Raw genomic sequence first — 20,645 nt, 5'->3', positions numbered from 1 at the left:
CACACAAAAATTGGAATTGATGGTGCACTGTTTAAGGTGTGCACTGTTTCTAATGTTTAAAATTTCTGTAATTCACTATAAATGTGATTTATATCTATAAAACAAGCACCTGCCCATTGTCTTATATTATAAGAGTGTTCAAGTCAATAGCTTTTCTGTTTTTCTTCTAAGTCTTGGGAAACTACTGTCTGTGGTAAATGATCATATGTGGCATATAAATATTAGGCTGAAAAAAGCTGGAGAAGACCTGGACAATAGGGTGGTGTAAACGGATATCGGCAATGACTGACTAGTAACCCAATGACAATACTTAAAAGGCGATAATCACTGTGTTGCGAAAAAGAACTGACAGATTTTCATTTTAAACAGCACACAAAATATTTTACATATTTAATGTTTTTATTCCATTTCGATGTTAAACCAATATGTTATTATGGGTCCTTAATAAATCTTGGCAGCAGAGTAAATTTTCAACATACTGTCTGAAGAAAATTCTCAGCATTTTTCACATAGGTTAAGTGTCCCATTCAGATGAGTTGTAAAACAATATACAAATATATTACTTAACGGCCATCTATAATTGAATTTCTTCGCATTAACAACGGGAAGCGCCTTGTTGTTTTTTATGTGGCTTTGGGACTGCTCATGTGTAGCAATCTAGCGCTATTAGCATGCAAGTCACTTTTGTGCTTGTCATTTAAAGAGAAGTAACAGCCACAGATGCACGTTTGCAGTAACAACTTTTACAATAATTACATAATTGTATAATAATTGATAATTGTACGTTATCAATTATGTGATTTACTTAAATTAATTTGATTAAATCAGTTAAAAAAGCATGTAAGCTAAAGATCACACAGAGCATATAATCGATAATCCCGATTCTTTATAAAAGAAAGTATTGTGCTAACCATTTTTGGGATCGTCCAGACGAATGCTGGAGTATTCCTTTAAACAGCACAGTTTTATGCAAGCAGGCAAACACAGACACACATACATACACACAGCAACCCCTGCTGGGAAGCAGTCTAAAAATGGAGGAGTAATCACATTTCAATCACAGAAATTTCCGGCACCTCCTGATTGGCTCCATCTCTTTCCTGCTGTTTTTTCTCTCGCCTTCTTTTATTTCTTTACTCGGTCTGTCCCTTCCCGCACTCCAAAAAAAAAGCTGTCTTTTCTATCAACTGAAGGCTGAAATGAACTGCATGTGAATCTGATTTACATAAAGACAACAAAGGAGTGAGGTATTGTGTAAATGGGAATGTGCGTGTGTGGATAAAAGCACAATCAGCTGTACACTGTGTCTGTTTACACAAGTCTTACTGGAAACAACAGTTACAAGTGAGTGATCTCATTCCCAGTAGCATCGCTTCATCAATGGGAATTCATACAGGTCTATTCAAAACAATAATAAAAGCAGCCTTGTTCTAACTGCAGGAGGAACTACCTTTCAACAACACGCCCCTTTCTCAGTGAGTCAGTGTCAGCTAAAATAAACAGCCCAGTGCTCTGGAGGCACACCAAAACGACCAAAACCGAGCCTTTCCTCTGTGTGTTTGCCTGTGTGTGTGTGTGTGTGTGTGTGTGTGTGTGTGTGTGGCATTGGTGCAAGGCTATCCTGAAGTAACCTTGGGTGCACAAAGACAAACAGACATTTAAGGCCTGTGCCAGTCTGGCCCAAACTAATTGTGGCTGCAATTATCCCTGTCACTTTCTAGTAAGTTTGTCACTTTCCAGAAATAAGAAACACTGACCCTCGTGAACCTTGATCCCCCCCACACACATCTTCTAAATAACCTCTTTTTAATCCTAAAACCTTCTGTGTAAACCTTGAATTTTAGGTAGTAAATTAACAGACAATATCTAAGAATGGTCTTGGGTGATGACCTCTAGAGACAGTAAACCTTATACTTAAGGACTCCAAACTGTAGCAATTCAGTAATAACTGTACAGTACATAACCTAGAAATCATTTGCAACAACAGCAATTTATTTAAAATTTCAATTGATATATTCCGCCACCAATCAAACTAATTACACTGGAATAAGAAATATATTTTTACTTTTTTATTTGACAGTTAAACAGCTAAACAGTCTCTCCCAAAGTTAAAAAAAAAAAGAAAAACAAATCTGAGCACAATGGAATTATGACCCAGAGTTTATGGGGAACCTGTATTAGACTAGATTTCCCATATCCCAGCCTTACACAGCCATTTATCTTCAAAAATACTTACTATCATCGCCATGTCAACAGCCACAGTCAAAATGTACATGCTAATGGGGCGAAAGAAGCCGTCTGCGGGTCAGGCTAACAGGTCCTGTTTACCCTTGCCTTTAAAATCTGATCAATATTATCTGATCGTGGTGATGGGATCATATGTAATTTAGGTTGTTTTCACACTTGTTGCGAACATTTGAGTCCGCATTGAAAACTGATTCTGGGCTCATTGTCGCTGGTTTGCTTTCACACAAGAATTCTATCTGAACCATGAATCCATTGCATAATTCCATACGTCACTTTTCTGCTGCATAGGTTGCAAAATGGTAGGCACTACCATCTGTTTGCTGCTTTTTATTATTTTCCTTGGATACAAACACTAAAGCGGCAAAGAACAGTGCTTTTTATGAACAGCAATCCTTTCCCGGAATCACGAAACTTGAAAATGGAAATATTACAATTAGTCGAAGCAGTGACGTTAGAAAATGAACCAATCATGCAGCCCCACACACGGCGCCGGGCGCGGACAGGTTTCACACACGCTGTGGACTGAACCAGAGCTCACTGGAAGCAAACCCCAGACCAGAGCAAGTGAACCTGGGTCCGGAAAAAAGCTCTAGTGTTGAAACGCCCTAGGACAGAGCACATTTACACTTCCCCTTTTCAAATATTGCTCCTGTATCCAGATATTGGTTGAATCTCATTTCCCCATGCAATATTTTCATTTTTAAATCAGGTTGTTGTGATGCTGGAGCTGAGTAGGCAAAGTCTATGCAGGCTATGCTGTGTTTAATTTGAAGCTACTGGGAAAGAAAAGACAGCAAGCTATGTGTGTGTGTCAGGAGTAGTGGGAGATCTGTGTCCCGTCCTTCTCAGGTAGTATAACTGCTTTTCAGCTTTCATGCTCATAAGCCCACATTCAAATACCTACACAACTAGACAAAGTTGTGTTTGTATGTTATACCGCAAAATGCTGGCCAGCAATACGACCATTGACACAGCAACGCAATGTCTTTTTAATATATATACGGACAGCTTCCAGATATGGGACACATAAAGCCTAGGTGCAAACAGGCTCAAATCTAGCCAAACATTATTAGAGCATTTTTATGAGTTCACTTCATACAGTGAAATAATTCTTCAAAAGACATTTAAACTCAACCCATTTGACCATCTGCGGCCACTGAAGGAAACTATTAAACCACCACCATGGTCAAATGATTACATGCAGATTTTTAAAGAAGATGATAAAGGCCTAAAGTCTACTTGTTTTTTCAGCAACTTTGAAAAAAGAATATCACGCAACTCAACACAAGACTACACCAGCACTACGCTGAGGGGGAGGAATAGAGAAAAGCGGTCTGTACCTTCTCTTTCTGGATGTCGCTCTTAATGAGCGAGATCTTGATCTTCATCTCCTCAATTTCATGCTCAGGAAGGGTCTGTACGTGCGGGCAGGAGTCGGAGTCGTCCAGTGTCTGGAATGTCAGGTCAGCCAGCGGGATATACCACTTACATTCATACTGCTGATTCCTCCTGAGGAGACGGGGGAAAAAAACAAAAAAAAACAAAAGCAAGAGACAAAGAGTGAGGAATGAGTTACAGCGTAATGCATAGCTTCCCAGTCGGACACTTCCCAGTCTCTTTCTCACTAACACATCTAGGGAAACCGAGACATTCCACGTCGCTCACCACACCACACAGAGGTAGAATGTGTGAATCTGACCTTTCAGATCAGACTGCAACATACCTTAAACACACCTCTTTGTCATTCTGTTCATGAGATACCTTTGTGGCGATTAAACAGTCATTGTTTTCAGTTCTACAGGGTATATCCACACAGCAACAGCTCCAAACACAGCTATGTTCAAAAACCTCCAATACATCTCTATTCAGGCCTGATTACAACAGCCCAGCTTGGTGCTGCAGTGGCGTATAATCAGCATATTAAACACCTTCGCTTACACACAGCAGCCAATTACAGTCACCATGGCCCTCATTCATTCTAATTAACACACTGAATATTAATGGCTCTGTCAGCAGGTCGAACAAAGCCCATCACAGAATGGCCATTAATGATGAACAGCTGCTCTAATGGGGAATGGAACATTAGGGCACAGATGGCTGCTGTGATAGCTACAGAGTGAAATTAAGATCAAGGTTAAGATGAATTGGCTTTACAGCCAATGAATTGGATTTAATCTCAATTAATCACGGATGCTTTGGCTCTAATCGTGGCAGGGAGTACAAAAAAAGTGAAAAGGTATGCTCAGTCAGCCTGTGTATCGAAGAAGAGAGCTAAAGCCATAGTTCGGTGAAAAACTTTTCCCTTTACTCTAAATGTAGTAAATCAGCCAAGACGTGTGTCTGCAGTTTTTTCATAGTTTTACAGTCTTTTTGAGGCTAATGTGGCTAAAAAGTAATGCAACATAATGTGGTCCATTTGTATTGTACAGCAGGCCATACAGCGAGCTTCAGCACAGTGCAGTGATTTCCTTGCTCAAGCACACCCACTGAACCTGGCAAGTAACAGAGGAGTTGAATCAGGTGAGCTTGAGCAAGAAAACCACTAAACTGTGCAGGACACTGGCCCTCCCAGGATTGAATTTAGAGACCCCTTTCACACAGGATAAAAACACACATAAGCAAATCTAGTTGAGATTACTCAAGATCTCAGCACATTTTGAGGCAATTTCTTCATTTCAGCTCCAGCATAAAACTTAAAAAGCTTCTTCAGTCAATCTTCAGACACCAAACATTGCTTGGCTGACTGACTGCATTTGGGTGGAAATTATGTAAAATGGATTTTTTTTTATTGAACTATTTTTGTAACAGGTACAGAGACACACATATGCACGTTATCCTTGTGGGAATATTGTGGCCATGGTGACAGCATCAATCACCGCCCGTGCCTCCTGGGATACACCAACCAAGACGACAGCTGGGTGACAATTAATTTGGATGCATTCCAGTAAATGAACGCATTCATTTGTAAAAACAGGATGCCAAGACAACACACAGGAAATAAAGAGACAGTGAGGGTGTTGATCATTTCTCTCTTTGCATATATACACAAATTGTGTGTGCATGTGTACCTGTATTAAGGAAATTATTAACTGTTAACTGACCAATAACTATTGTTGGACCAATGCTTTCAGTTAAAAAAAGATATTCATTTCATTTGATTTTTCACTCAACAAGAGTTCCTTCAACAGGCAGCTGAGGAACATTTTTTTTTTAATTGTATGCATGAAGGTGCATGTGGTAAGAAGGACGTAGTGGACAGTGGCAGCTTTCCAGAGCTTCTGAGGTACAGTGTCCAAAGCTAGCCTTGATCAGTTATGCTCATTTGAACGTGGTCCAGCAATGAGAGTTAAAAAATATATCTTTAGAATTTTCAGCAGCCCATCATTATATGAAGAGTTCCATTCCAAAATGCTGTGTCTATCCATTTGGAACAACTTTGTTCATAACAAGTTTATGAAATTAATACTTGGCACTGATATCGTATGTGTAAAGCCCACTCCCAAAAAAAATAAATCACAGAAACAAATAATGTCTATAATGTGTTTTGGAAAGACACCCTGCATATCACTGCTGTCCAAAAAAACCCCAAGTCTCTCCATTTTTATTGTGATTTTTATTTTTCTCCACAACTGGAGCACAGCAGGCGTCCTTTACATTGTGTGAAAATTTCACAATGATTGGACTAATAGAAATGTTCCAAAATAGCTTGGAATAAAATCTCCTTACATTAACTTACATTGAAAGTAAAGAAAGTTTTTGCCCTCTCCTGTAAACTTATCATTTGGGAGACACTTACTTTTCCTTGGACAGTGACAACATAGTCAACTTTTTAGTTTTTGGTCATATATTCATGAACATGTTATAGCTATCAGGCCTTCAGTTTAGGCAAAACTCTTATATAGGGTGTGTTTAATACAGTTTTGGGCCATTTACATACAAGGAACACTTTTTAAAATCTCTGTGCTTTAAATCAGGATTCAGTTGGTGTGTGCATTCATAAGAGTGCATATATGAAGTATTTTACAATGGCTCTGAACATGGCTCAGCCACGTTTATGTTGTATAACTGATATGTTGATGGGTCACGTCTATGATTTTAGGCTTGCTGGTTAAAGACTCATTGCAGATTGATGGTGGTAAATGATCAGTCAAAACAATCGACCAAAATTTGCACCCCTAGTAAGCATCTTACCCCACTGCAGTCTTCTTCATTTTGGCACAGAGCAGCAAATCAGTGAAGAGGAAAACATGGCGGAGTTTCCGAGAACCTTCAGAGACTTCCACCAAGAAACCATCCTTCACCAGCTGACGAGCCTGCAATGCACACACACAAACACACCTGTGAGTCCATATAAACCTGAACACATGCACACCATTCTGCATATATCTATTGTAAAAGAATAGCAGATGGGCTCACGGTCTACTTCTGCGTCAAACACTTCAGTGCACTCACTCATTACTTAAAGATGTTACAGTGTCAGAAGAAATTACAATGAAAAGACTGAAATAGCTTCCTTCTTTGAACTTTTCTTTAGAAAAAGACAGCAAGGCTTAGAATATCCCTGCTGAAAGCTGGACGTCAAGAAAGCGTGAATAGAGACTTCCTCTGAGCTGTGGGGAATGAGTGAATAAGCGCGTTCTACTGTGGAGGAGAGAAGAACGAGGGATGAGGAGTGAATCAGCACTAGAGGTCTGGAAAGACGTCATAAGCACGACTGTTCTTTCAAGAGAGAAGAGATTCAGTGGTGAAAAGACGTAACATAGCTCAAAACTGTTTAATAGAGACACTGGGACACGCACAGAAAGCTAATGGGTCACATCACATTGAGAGGGGAGGCAAAGTGTTTTGGCAGGGCAGAAGCAGATTAGGGGTGAGAGAGATAAACAGAAACAGTGAGGGAGGGAGAGAGAGAGAACAAAGAGAAAATTAAAGGTCACTATAACACTTGGAGAGCCACATTTATAGAGTACCCCCTAAGGCATGTTTTACAGAAAAAAAATAAAGATACACCTGCTGTGATCTGTTTACATACACGGCTGGTATAAAGTCCGGTGACACCGTTTATAATTTTAATTCTCCATGTTACATACCTGCAAAAATTGTGTTATCATAATATGGATATTTACTCATTCTATTTGTGTCGAACAATACATTTATTTTTTGAAAATATCAGTTTCATATAATGTCCTTGGTATTAAAAGTAGGTTTGTCTAAATAATGATTTAACAGTTTTCTTTAAAAAAAAAAAAAAACTATTGTTGAAAGTACATTTTGAGACTCTTTTTGCCCAAAAGTGGTTTAAACAACTGAAAAGTTTAAACTGACATCATAACAAGGGGGATGAATGTGTTTACTACTAAGTTTGTACTGTCATAAATATAGTCACAAATATTTACATGTATGATATACACACCTCTCCTTTGGGCGTGGTGACAGCGGTTCTGCGTGGGTCGATCTCCTCGTTAATGCTGGAGAGGAAGTTCTGAGAAATGCGCAGGGCATCCTGCAGCAGGGCGAAGTCTGGGTGCTCTTTAGGAGTGTGTTTCAGCAGGTCCTGCATCAACACACACAGGGCTGTAAAGTCAAATACTAATCTAAACCCACTCTATATTTATCAGGGCTCTTATAAATTGGGTTAGGTGTTGCCTACACAATGGCAAAAAAACTGGGACATAAAAACCACTGAAAATAAATATACAGTACTGTACAAAAGTCTGTATGGAGATTAGATCTAAGATAGAAATTCAAAAAATTATGAAAACAACCAAGACCTGGCAGCCCACAAAAACTGGCCCCACCAGATAAACCACACTTAAAGCATTCATCTTTGAGAGAAAATCAAGCTCCATTCTAGTTAGAAATAATCCACAGGTGTTTCTGTCTATTAAATGCTATGGGTCTGAAAGGATGTGTAGCTGTCAAGAAGCTGAGAAACTGAGAAAGGAAGTAAAAAAAAAGTTTGCATTTTTTTGTCAAAGAAGATGCTGGTGTATCCAACAATGGACTGTTCACGTAAAAAGTGCAAGTACCTTGATGTAATGTTCATGCTCAAAAAAACATTAAACAGCAATTCATTTTCAAAATATGGGTTTCAAATCTCTACACTACTGTCCTATAGCAACACTAGAAATATACCACGCTTAAGTATGATCTGGTCTGTAATTGCTCTTTGCCCTACTGTGGTGTCCAGGAACTGCAGAAATTACTAAATTGTGCAGTCCCAGTGCAGGTGAACAGGTCAGTGTAAGATGGGCCACAGTTCATTTCACTGGCTGCAGTTCATAAAGTCAGCACTTTTCTAAGAGTGCTTCTTGGCACAGACAGATCACAGATCACTCACAGACAACTCACAGAGCACTCAATGCTCTCTGATAACAGAGGACTACAGTGTGTGTGTGTTTCTAGTAGCTTTAACTAAAGGTGACCTTTGTGATACAGCAGCTATTGTTCAGACTCTGCCCACCAGCTTATGTGCCAACTCTCAGTTCAAAAACACACCTCAGAGAGAGGGAGAGAGAGAGAGAGAGAGAGAGAGAGAGAGAGAGAGAGAGAAAAACAGGCAAGAGAGAGAGATAAAGGAGAGAGAGAAAGACAGACGAAAGATGAGAGACAACGACAGAGATGAGATAGACAAAGAGATAAGGAAAGAGAGAGACGAGAGAGAAAGAAAGTGAGAAAAGAAAGATGAGAGAGAGGAAGAGAGACATAGAGTAAGAAATGAGAAAGAAAAGAGAGGGAGGGAGGGAGGGAGAGCTGTATACTCACATGTAGTACGAGGGTACTGCGAGTGACACGGTCAATAGGTTTATATAGCAGAGCTGTGAAAAGACAAAAATATATCATTACTACAGTGTGAGACTGGCAGACTGCACTTTTACACGGTTTACACAGGAGCACACAGAGAATAACCAAAATATAATATAACACACTAAAACACACACACACACACACACACACACACACACAAAGAGTAAATCACCTCTCTGAAAGTCTATTACACAGCTGAGTGCACAGAGAAGTCCCTCTAGATGAGAGCAACATTTTTCATTTCGCATGTGTGGCTGTGATTTAAACTGTTAAACATGCTAACGAAGGAGAGAGAGCTGTTTATTCCTAAATCCACATGGTTCAGATATGTTGTCTGAGGCTGAGTGCACCCTCAGCCATATATTCCTCCCTGCTCCTCTTCAGCCCTCTCTCTACTGCAATAGAGGAGCTGTCCAGCACCATGTTTACTCTATTGCAGTCAGCACAACCGGTCTTAAAGCGGCAAAGAAGGACCCAATGTCCTTTCCTTATGCTCTTCTCTCCCATACACTGGCTCACAACTTGGGTGAAAAACACATACTGACACAATAAAATTGCACACAGGCTTGTCCAATTACTGAACTCAAACCGCTTATTGGAGCAGCCATTGGCTCCACAAAGCAGACAGTGTTGCTGCCAAACCATGCACACAACACCACACACACACACACCATCTAAACCGCTCATCCTTCTGGGTCGCGGGGGGTGCTGGAGCAGACAACACCAATGCCATGTAAATAAACAGTCAACACTAAGGCCCAAACAATATACTGGCTGGCCAATAATACCTAGAGATTTTAATGATTTAATGAATGCGATGATTTATCAGTATCTGCCAAAATTATACAGAAAAACAGATCTTTATAAGGGAATCTTCAGGGCCCTCTAGGCCTTCAGAGAAAAAACACCACTCTAGGCCTTATGGAAGTTATGTAAGTGGCAGGAACCAATAGGTTGTTAGAAATGGAAAGCACTGTGGCAGCTCTTCATCAGGCCTCACTACTCAAAGAGTCACTGTGAATGTAGGTAACTTATTCACAAAAATAAGTTAAACTTATATGTAACATGTCTGTGACAAGCTTTAAGCACAACATGGCATGTCTTTTAAAGCTTTGAATGCCTGTGTTTAATCTAGAATAGCCAAAAAAATGTTCATAGGAACCACCATAAGATTAGTGCTAACAAACTACCAGAATCCTGTAGGGAAGCTAGCTGAAGTTAGCATTATCATAAAAGTGGGTTTTCCTCATGTTTTGACCAAGATTTGACTTTCATGGCCTGAACTGAAGCCCTTATAGCCACAGTTCATCACTGATTTTATTGTGGCTTTTCTTTTTAATTCCTTAATGTATTTTCCTAGCTTGATCCTTCAAACCATCGGTAGATCCAGTCTGAATTAATTTTTAAATAAAAACTTCATTTACAAATGCTGTCTCATGTTTTATTCACTATCAAAACAGAGTTTTACTCCATAGGCGAAGCCTTGGTTTAGTCACACCCCTGCACTTTAGAGCAGGGAGTGAGACTGTATCCCTGTCCCTTATGACCACGTGGTGAGCAGTTAGATCCCATTGTTTTGAAGTAAATGTCTAAATATTAGTGGGAACATTACGAATTGTAAGTACTGACATACATTTTGTGAAGTATGCAAGTATATTTTTGTGGTTTCAATGAAAAATAGTTTTTATGGATGTATAACTGTTCAAAGCTGTTTGCTAGTCATGTACTGGGTAGCATTTCTGAGTTATGATCAAAATTGTGTAAAACTGTCATTACTGCAACAGTCACTACTGAAACATTTGGCAAAGACCCAAACGTTCATTTGTTTTAATAAAATAATCAAGACATAGGAACATACTATGCAAAAGGATTTTAGTCTAACTTCGTCAGTTAGAAGTCTGAAATTCTAATCCAATTTGGCAGAACAATCCATATATAACATATGCAATATATACACTGATTGTTTGGAACATGCAGCCCCTGTTACTCTCACTGAATGTGTGATGAAAACTGGAATCTGCTCTCATCGTGTTCTAACTATGTTCCCATGATTTTATGTTCAGACTCTAAGTTGAATTATTGAAGGTAATAAACACATTCCGATGAAGCTTTTTTTTGTCCATTCATACAGCTATAAGAAAATATACTCTTAAAAAGTCTTTCTTTTGAATCAAATTAGAGCAAAGAAGACAAATAAATAAAACTGTGACCAACCACAAACACTAATGACTCTGTAGTCCTAATCAACGTTACATCAGTGAAAGAAAGCCCCTGCTGATGCATGACGCAATGGAAAATGAGGGAGGTGTATTTCGTTGGAAAACACTGGGGGCCACAGACATCCTGTTAAAATGGAATGATTTATGTATAGTAACTGGGGTGATGTAATTACTTTGACTCACAGCACACTGTGGGAGTCCATTTAGATCATCAGAAATAAAAAATAGCATTAACATATTGGATTTGTAAATGCATAGAAAGAACTGGGAGTCAATCCCACCAAAAAAATAGATTCTCAATTCCAGGCTTTTGGGAATAGACAGTCAACTCCAAAGCTTTGAACTCAATTCCACACAGTGTGCATACAGAGCATGAGACATTCTGTGATCACTGTACAGACAGTCTGTATGAAAAATGCAACCTTCCAGAACCCACATGGATAGTCAACTCCATTGATTCCAAAACACTTTGAATCAGAGCTGACTCCAGAATTTTCTGGAACTGGACAGCTCTAATAGAAAGGGGCTTTTTGTGCAATAGAAATTATTTGTGTTTGATTTCCACACGGAGAAAATGGCGGGGCAGAGTAGGAAATATACAAAGAGAACAGTTTATTTATCACGGCCTGTTTAGTCATACAGTGTATGGTCTTTTACTTTTATTATAATATAGCTACTATAAATGTAAGAACTAGATTTCATTCCTCACATATGACAGTGATGAGAAAGAGAAGACAAAGTTGACACTTTTCACACATTAGGTTGTGTTCTTTGTATTCAAAAAGCACTGCCTGGAGCTATGCCTAGTGTATAGCTTGGAAGCATCAGATTTATTATTAATGATGAGGATTAGATTAGTTCAGTAAGGAGGGTGCTTGCTTTAACTTTCACTTTGAAGGCAGAAAATGAAGAGGAGAAGAGTTCTTCTGCAAATTGAGACAAAAGGTTCTACCAGTACTTAACATTCTATCTTGGTTATTTTCACTAAGCTCTAACTTGATTAGCTGCCTGATAAAAAATGCTTGACGTCACTGTGTCTTTCTAAAAAGTGGAACTTTTTTCGACTTTTTTTTTTGCTCTGAGAGAAAAAAGCTGGCAGCAGAGCTTAAAAGTGGCTGCATTCTGCCCGCATTGGGGGTTTCTGCAATAGGATTATGTACAAACTGAGCGAGTTGAGGAAAAAAAAAGCACACAGCCTTGCTGAGAATCTTTAATAATAACTTGTATCACTATTCTTTCCTTTACTTTGGCCGAACTAAATTAACTAACAGGGCCTCATCGATTATGAAAACGCATGTGGACTCCTCTCCTAATTACTGACTTCAAGGGTTTCTACCACATCATTGCTAAGAGGTATAAAAAATCAAGCATGTAATCTCTGTAGACAAACACTGGCAGTAGAATGGGTCGTACTGAAGAGTTCAGTGACTTTAAAAATGGTACAGGATGTCAATCTTTGCCACAAGCCAGTCTGTCAAATTTCTGTCCTGCTAGATCTGCTCCAGACAACTGTTATTTGAAAAGGAAGTATCTAGGAGCAACAACAGTTCAGCCACGAAGCGGCAGACCACACAAACTCACTGTGTGAAGCCACCAAGTGCCGAAGCAAAGAGCTCTTAAAAATCATGCATCACTCACTAGAGTTCAAATCGCTTCTAGAAGCAACATCAACGAAAGCAATGTGTATCAGGAGCCTCATTACACGGGTTTCCATGGCCAAGCAGTGGCACACAAGCATAAGATCATTATGTGCAATGCCAAGCATCAGCTGGAGTGGTGAAAAGCATGCCTCCACTGGACTCTGGAGTAGTAGAAACGTTCTTTGGCATGATGAATCATGCCTCACTATCTGGCCGTCTGATGGATGAATTTGGGTTTGGCAGATGCCAGGAGAATACTATCTACAGGAATGCATAGTGCCAACAGTAAAGTTTGGTCGAGGAGGGATAATGGTCTTCAGGGTTTGGGCTTGACCCCTTAGTTCCAGTGAAGAGTAATATTAATACTATAGCATACAAAGACATTTTAAACAATTACATACTTTGTGATCCAGTATGACTCTGGCCCACTGCACAAAGCGAGGGCCCTGACCTCTATCCCACTGAATACCTTTGGGATGAGTTAAACATCGATTGTGTGGCCGGCAATCTCATGCAACACCAATGCCTCACCTTACAAATGCTCCTTGGATTGAATGGGCAGGAATTCCCACAAACGCAACCCTAAAGTCTTGTGAATAGCCTTAACAGAGGATTGGAGGCTGTTTTAGCTGCAAAGGTGTGGCCAACTCCATATTAATGCCTATGGTTTTAGAATGGGACGTCCAACAAGCTCATGTGCGATCGTCAGATGTCCACATACTTTTGGCCATATAGTGCAGTTCTAGTTTTATCCTATTTTAAGCTGAAGACTTCCAAATCATAACTGTGGTTTTCAGTGTCAAAACTGATCACGTTCATCCAGCAGCATCCAACAGGCTTTCAGTACACAACTAAGACAGAAGCTCCATCGTAGCTAGATGTTTGTCTTCGATGTAGCCTTGCGGAAATTTACAAGCTTTCACTTTGTTCTGCTCTGTAGTTTCAGTCTGGCACTGCAGCTGTTTCAAACCATGTGTGCATATGAGCGCTGCCAATGAACGATGAGCAAAAGTCTCGGTAAGCATGTTGTGTCTAATTGCTTCACCTATCATTTCTGCCTTACGTGCCCGAAGGGCTATTGCAAGAGCAGGTGACAAGGCAAAAATACACGTCATTGTCATGAAACAAACATGTATCATATTTCATTTCTACTTTGAGTTGCTCGGTAATCCAGAATTACTGATGGTACCCATGAAATAAAATAAGGCTTTGAGACAAATACTTTTCATGATAACGTTTATATATCATCATATCACCCACCCTTAGACTTTTAACTGGTCCAGTGTTGAGGTCTAGGACTGCTGAGCCAAGCTAGCTGAGATGTCCTTCATTCATTAGGCTTGGTTAAGAAGCCTTGAGCACTGATTGCTTAGCCTTTGTCAGCCCTGCTCTGAAGACCAAAGGAACAACTTTGTCTAGCACAGCACTACAGCGCACTCCAGTATCCAGGACAGAGAAAGAAAAGCTTTGAAAGCAAATCAGCAGCAGATGATCTGTTGCCTGTGAGGGGATGAAGATGCCCCCGGGGTATTGTGCATGTGTGTGTGTTTGTTTGTTTTGGGCCAGTTTTCAAAGTCACTGCAGACAGTACCATCTGATTAATCAGGGTATCAAAGTGGGCCAAACTCTTCACTCTCTGTTGCTCTCTCACTCAGTGTCTGACAGCCACACTAGAGCCTGACCAATACATCAGCTACCCAATCATTTTGGTCAGTACTGCAGTCCCACAAATTGACTGGTATCTGTGAAAATCACCAATATTTAACCAAAGCACCAATATTTAGTGATGTGTTTAACAGTGTATGAAATAGACACCTTAGAGGAAAATCCTTCACTCCTGAGGATTAAATGCCTTTGTATACTTTTAGTGAAATTAAGCTTGCAAAGTTTGAAACCACTTTGTGAGCTTGTATACTCTGCAGTTTTGTTTTCGCTGTTGCATTTGAACCAACCAATCACAGGCTTTGTTGCATAGCATATGCATTGCAGAGTTCACCCAGCTGCATTTTCCACAAATATATCAAATTGTTCGCCAAAGCTACAAGACATATACCAAGGCCTTAACTAAGTCAATCTAGTAAGCAAGTCTTTTTGAGATAGTCATCATCTGCTCACTTCTATTACTGCAATACAGACTAAACTCCTAAATTTGAACACAAAACACCATCATAATTAAAATAACAATCAAGTAAAACGCATCTCAACCTAACGTTTATCATGATAAAAAAAAAATTCTGTGAGGGAAACTGATGGATGAGCTAACAAAACCACTAAGAACTCTGATTCTGAAATTCTGATTCAGAATTTCGTGACCGGAGGAGGAATACCTTGCACATTTACATAATCAGTTTCTCGCTGCATTTGTCATCAGACAAAAAAGTACTATGAGGCATTGTTTGTGTACATGTAAGGGCTGTCTCTGCTCTGATGATGTAGTCGATTAGTCAGTCATTCATCGTTGACGTATCGGGACACTTCAGCGTTCACACAACAAATGCTATGTGGTCGTATGCATCCATCTGTAGGCGGTTTGAGTGATGAATCACAATGTGTCTCCAAGATGCACTGGACCCAAGTACTTATGATCTCATCACTCATGTTAATGTCATGTGTGAATGGGGTGTTTGTGAGTTTCTGCTGTTCATTTGAGTGTAAACACTGGCACTGTTAAACTAAAACTACTGGAGCTTGTTTAGCCTAATTTAAGATAGTAAATTATATCGTCCAATGTTATTGGAAGTTTTAGGTCTTTAAAATCAGCACTGGTTACAAAATATTCAATATCAGTCATGTCCTAAGTTACACACACACACCAGCAGTGTTATTGCTGGTCAATATCTGTCAGTGAGAAATTAATCCAAACACAAATAACCTCTGAAGTTAACACGTCCGATTTAGATAGAGCGATTCATGTTGACAGAGAAGAAATTACTACAACGATGTGTGAAATAAAGCCGAAGCACATATTTACTTATCTTGGGGAAACAGAGTTTCAGTCATTATAGCATTGACTGACAAACAGCAGGGAATGAGACAGAGAGAGAGGGCGAGAGAGAAAAACTCTGCAGAAGAGAATTTAAAAGCCTTCAGATTATCTCCAACCGAGGTCTATAAGAAACAGCAGCTGCTTATCTTTCTCCCACAGATTTTCATAAAACAGACACAAACTCACTCTAACTTCATGGCCCTGCAATGAAGTGCTGTGGGATTCAGACTCACCTGCAAGTCAATCAGTCAGCATGCTCACAGTGCAGACAGTGATATACTGGGTTGTCTGTTTGGACTGAGCCTCTACTGAGCATTATGATCGGACTGGACAGGTTGGCTCTGATAGCCAGAGGTAGTTGAGCTATAAACTGAGATGAATGATCATCTCACACTAATTTTGAACTAAACGTTACAATCAAGTTAGTCAGGACCAGATAGCATGACTGTATTGGAATTATATGTTCTCCTCTTTTTTATCTCTTAGAACCAAACAGGCTGTTTTATATGTAAATGACTGGCTGCCCTGTACGGCTGCCCTCGTTCAGAAACATCAGTCACACACTAACTTCACTTCTTTTCACTTGAATGAAGGGGCTAAAACGCTGTAGACAGAATGTGTAATCTTATGTCAATGTGGTCATGGTTGTGATATCACAGCCATGATGAATTTACAACAGACTGTTATTGCAGTCCACATACAGTCATATGCAGGCGCCTCTGGTCAAATGACACATTTAGTTGACTTTCTAAGTGAAAATATGTTAACACATCCTCTACAGAGAACACACAACTGCACATTTTTATTTGCATAATTCCTGTTTATTTGCTGAATTTAACATATTGGGAAAAAAAATTAAACACAATATGTAGCCTGGGCAAATGTTATGGCACATTATATATTTTCTGTTGTATTTTTTTCCAATATGTTAAATGCAAATAAAAGTTCTGCACAAAATTTGCATAAAAATGCTTTGATAACTCATTTTCACTTAGAAAATCAACATGTACATAGTATGTCCCATGATATGTAACCTTTAGGGGCACTTTCACAACCATCTTGTTTGATGTGGACCTACTGAACTTCTTAGTTTGGTCCATTTTGACAAGTACCTGTACTCAGGTGCACACTAAACAACTAAGTTGTGGTCAGCCAAAAATCTCAGGGTCAGTCCGCTTACAAGTGAACCCTGGTTCAGGTCGCTGCTGGAAAGAACACCTTTCTATGATGGTCTGTACCAAACAAGGGATTTCAACACTGGAGCATGCTTTTCTCAGTGCCTATCAGCCCTGCACTGTCCTCATATTCTGAATAAAATATGTGACTTAACAGACACTTGTCTCATTCTTGCAGCTTGGGCTGCTGCTAATGACAAACTATAGCAAGAGCGTTTGATTTTGGCACATGGATCATTATTTGATGGGTTGGGCCAGGCAGAAATTCAAAATGATGCATGATTAAACCACCTGATTATAAATATGTAGATATCACGTATGGTTTATTTTTATTACTCCGATTGTGATACATCTAGACTTTAAGCATCTCTATTTTCTCGCAATATAACGAGTAGGATTATGCATCTTGTGAATATATTTTGGGAATAGATCTGGATATGGATGATAAAAAACAGGACAATTTAAGCACCAAAAGTCAAAAGTTGGGCTGGACTTCCTCCAGCATACTTACACTGTAACTGATGCCCAAACTTGCTCACTCTCTCGTAGGCTGGTGCAATCAGATTTCAGGACATACAATACCTTGCAAAAGTCAGAGATCACCCTTCATTTTTTTCATTTCCAGGCAAAACGAACATTTACTATACGTTATTCATTTTTCAGTATCAGCAAAAAAAGAGAAAACACATGTTTAACATAAAATGAAAAGAAAGCCTCAACGCCTAAACATGATATCACGATTTTTGCTTTCAATTTTTCCAAGGAATCTGCAGATGTTTTTCCACTGCTTTAAAGTTCAGTCTGAGAAGCTGGCTATGTTTTCTGCTTCTTATAATCCAAAGAATCCCAAATAGGTTCAATGACGTTAAAGTCTGGACTCTGTGCTGGTCAGTCCATTATTCTGAGAACACCAGCAGCTTCTTTGAGTTTGATTTTCTTCTCTCTCTCTCAAAGATGAAAGTACTTTATATCTAAGGGTGACAGTTTTGGTGGTCTACCAGGTCTTGCATAGTCATTAGGAATCTCTTTTTATCTTTACATAAATTGTGATTTTTTATTAATAAAAATCTTTATTTTCTTTTGACTTTCCTCTTCCTAATATAAAGCTATTATCTATATCTAATCTCCTCAGAAATCTCTCCTAAAAAAAAAAAATGAGCAACTTGTATTTAATGGCCATTTTGAGTGGAAATTAAATAAATGAAGGGTGGTCTGTGACTTTTGCACAGTACTGTACATGTAGTATTTGATTAAGAGATCTAACTACAGAAAGTTGTTTACTTTCATAATTTGCACATATTTGACTCATGCAGCATCAACTTCTCCGTCATTTTTTCTCAATAAAGGACATTGTTAAGCTGACGTATGCAAAATATGTCACAACATATCAACATTCAGTTTCACAACCCCGTTGCGTTTCCCTTGTAAAACATGCATACACATCCCTGAGAGACCTCTTGAGGTGAGGCTGATCTGATCTAACTGTCTGGGATTCTGTGGTTATATTCTGTTGCAACAGAGGGAAAGAACTTGACTTCTATAGAGTGAACGTGACCGGTGTGTAAAGAGAGAAGCATCAGTCCAATCAATTGCTCCTTCTCTTTTCCACCTCCTCCACCCTCTCTCACTCCTCTGACACTTGAAGGTGCGCACCTACCCGGATTGTTAATTACCCATCGCCGTGGTAACCGCTGCTGGTGCATCGTGGAGGTTTATCCCCAGCAACCTCAGAGTTGGGGGTGAGAAACTTCAAAAGGAGGAAGATGCAGAAAGACGTGCAAACGTGTATACAAAGGCACGCACCACGCTGCATCGAGAATTACCGATTAGCTAGAGATCTGATTTCTGTAGGACACTGTGGTCTGCAAACATTCTCTCTCTCTCTCTCTCTCTCTCTCCCTCTCTTTCTCAGGCAACTACACGTTAGAAAACACCATGAGACACCAAAGGAAAGGCAAGTCAGCTTTCCGACATGAAAGACACAGACGGACTGCATTTAAATTAGTTCGCCAGTGCAGCTCAGTATATCCCTCCTTGTCCATCAAATAGACTAAGTACCCCAACAGCAGCTACGGTGGGATGAAAAACCCAGCTTAATCCACACATCTGAATGCAAAATAAATCCTGAGCAGGTTAGATGAAAGAAAAGAGAGGAGCTTGTTACCGTAAGTGCAGTTACAACACAGTCGGAGCACCAGAAGAATCTCCATGAGTTCCCTTTCTCTCTTTCTCTCTATTTAGCTATCGCTCGGTCATCCCGCTTCCTCTGCTACTGCTCTGTCTCTCTCTGTGCTCTCCCTCACTCTCTCCCTGTTACTGTACCAGTTCTCTCTCTCTAACACTTGTTCATCCCTCTTCCTCTGCTGCTGCACTCTCTCTTTCTCTCACACTGCTCTGGTTCTGGTTCTCCTTCCCACCCCCCTCTCTCTCTCTTGCTTTGTTTTACTGCTCTGGTTCTCTCTCTCTCTCTCTCTCTCTCTCTCTCAGTGTCGCTTTCTCTTACTGCTCTGGTTCCCTCTCTCTCTGTGTCTCTTTTTCTAACTACTGTTCTCTGTCTCTATTCCTAACTCTATCTCTCTTTCACTCTCTCTGGCTGCATCTGCCTCTCTCATTCACATACTCTGCTAGTGTGGTTTCTCTTACTGCTCTATGACTCTCCCTTACTGTGTCCCGTAGAGAGGGAGAGAGAGAGGGAGAGGGAGAAGGAGAGAACACTTCTGAGTCCACCTCCCGCACACCAAGGCATTTAGAATGAGCAAGCGAGTGCTTACACATACACACAGCGTCCTGGCTGTGGGTGCTGCATACACAAGTAAGAGAGCTGTGGGACTGAGCTCATTCTTAAAGAACCACCAGTCAAAATAAACTAAATTACCCAGCAGCACGATATCTCTCACTCTTATTTTACTGCACAACACACACACACAGAAATCTGCAAACTGGACTTACCCTCCATGGTGACAGTAGTGGTGCAGTCTTTGGAGTCTTTAGGTCCTTTAACTTTAACATTCTGTTAAACAGAGACAACCAAAAAAAAAAAAATCAGCACCTTATGAACGTCAGCATCAGCATAAGAATGAGTTTAATACATGAACAGGTGTATTCTACAGGCCTGCTACTGAGCCCAATGAGTCCTGACAAAATATTAGAAACATATTTCTCCTACAACCTCAGGCTATTGAGCATTTTCATGCAGCAGAATTGTTTTGTTTTTTTTTACATAAATTTCACACACTCTCATGCACAATCTCTCTCTCTCTTTCTCTCTCTCTCTGTAGTAATGTTATAGTCTATAGCTGCATTCAGAAACACTCCAGAGTTTGAAGACTGGGTAAACGTGGCCCTGAATGAATCTGGGGATGATGAGAGGGATGTTTTGGGTCAGTGGAAAGGTCACAGCAGATCTTTCACTTCGCTTGTTAAGCATTTCCGCATGTGGAACTTTAGTGTGGTGGGGCTGTAAGTTGAAGGTTATGCTGTTCTTTGCCAGCACAATATGCAATACTCGCTTTTTGCTCATATCTATTAAGTAAAACAATGGTGTTTCTATCAGTTCATTTGCATGCATGGG

The 20,645-nt window shown here is 39.8% G+C and overlaps 1 protein-coding gene across 4 annotated transcripts in view; it reads right to left on the bottom strand.

The window, feature by feature from the left end:
- abr (ABR activator of RhoGEF and GTPase) overlaps nucleotides 1–20,645 on the bottom strand; it is a 199,826-nt gene that overhangs the window by 77,315 nt on the left and 101,866 nt on the right. For all 4 annotated transcript variants that reach the window (XM_036579907.1, XM_036579908.1, XM_036579909.1 and 1 more), the window contains 5 exons: nucleotides 20,024–20,084; nucleotides 9,013–9,065; nucleotides 7,661–7,801; nucleotides 6,439–6,560; nucleotides 3,588–3,756 (listed from right to left, as the gene is read on the bottom strand). In XM_036579907.1, the coding sequence (XP_036435800.1) occupies nucleotides 3,588–3,756; nucleotides 6,439–6,560; nucleotides 7,661–7,801; nucleotides 9,013–9,065; nucleotides 20,024–20,084 (546 nt within the window). The remainder of the gene's footprint in view (nucleotides 1–3,587; nucleotides 3,757–6,438; nucleotides 6,561–7,660; nucleotides 7,802–9,012; nucleotides 9,066–20,023; nucleotides 20,085–20,645) is intronic.

Source organism: Colossoma macropomum, unplaced genomic scaffold, assembly GCF_904425465.1.
Source record: "Colossoma macropomum unplaced genomic scaffold, Colossoma_macropomum, whole genome shotgun sequence".
NCBI lineage: Eukaryota > Metazoa > Chordata > Actinopteri > Characiformes > Serrasalmidae > Colossoma > Colossoma macropomum.
The sequence above is the reverse complement of the archived record's forward strand: the minus strand, read 5'-3'. Positions and strand labels throughout refer to the sequence as shown.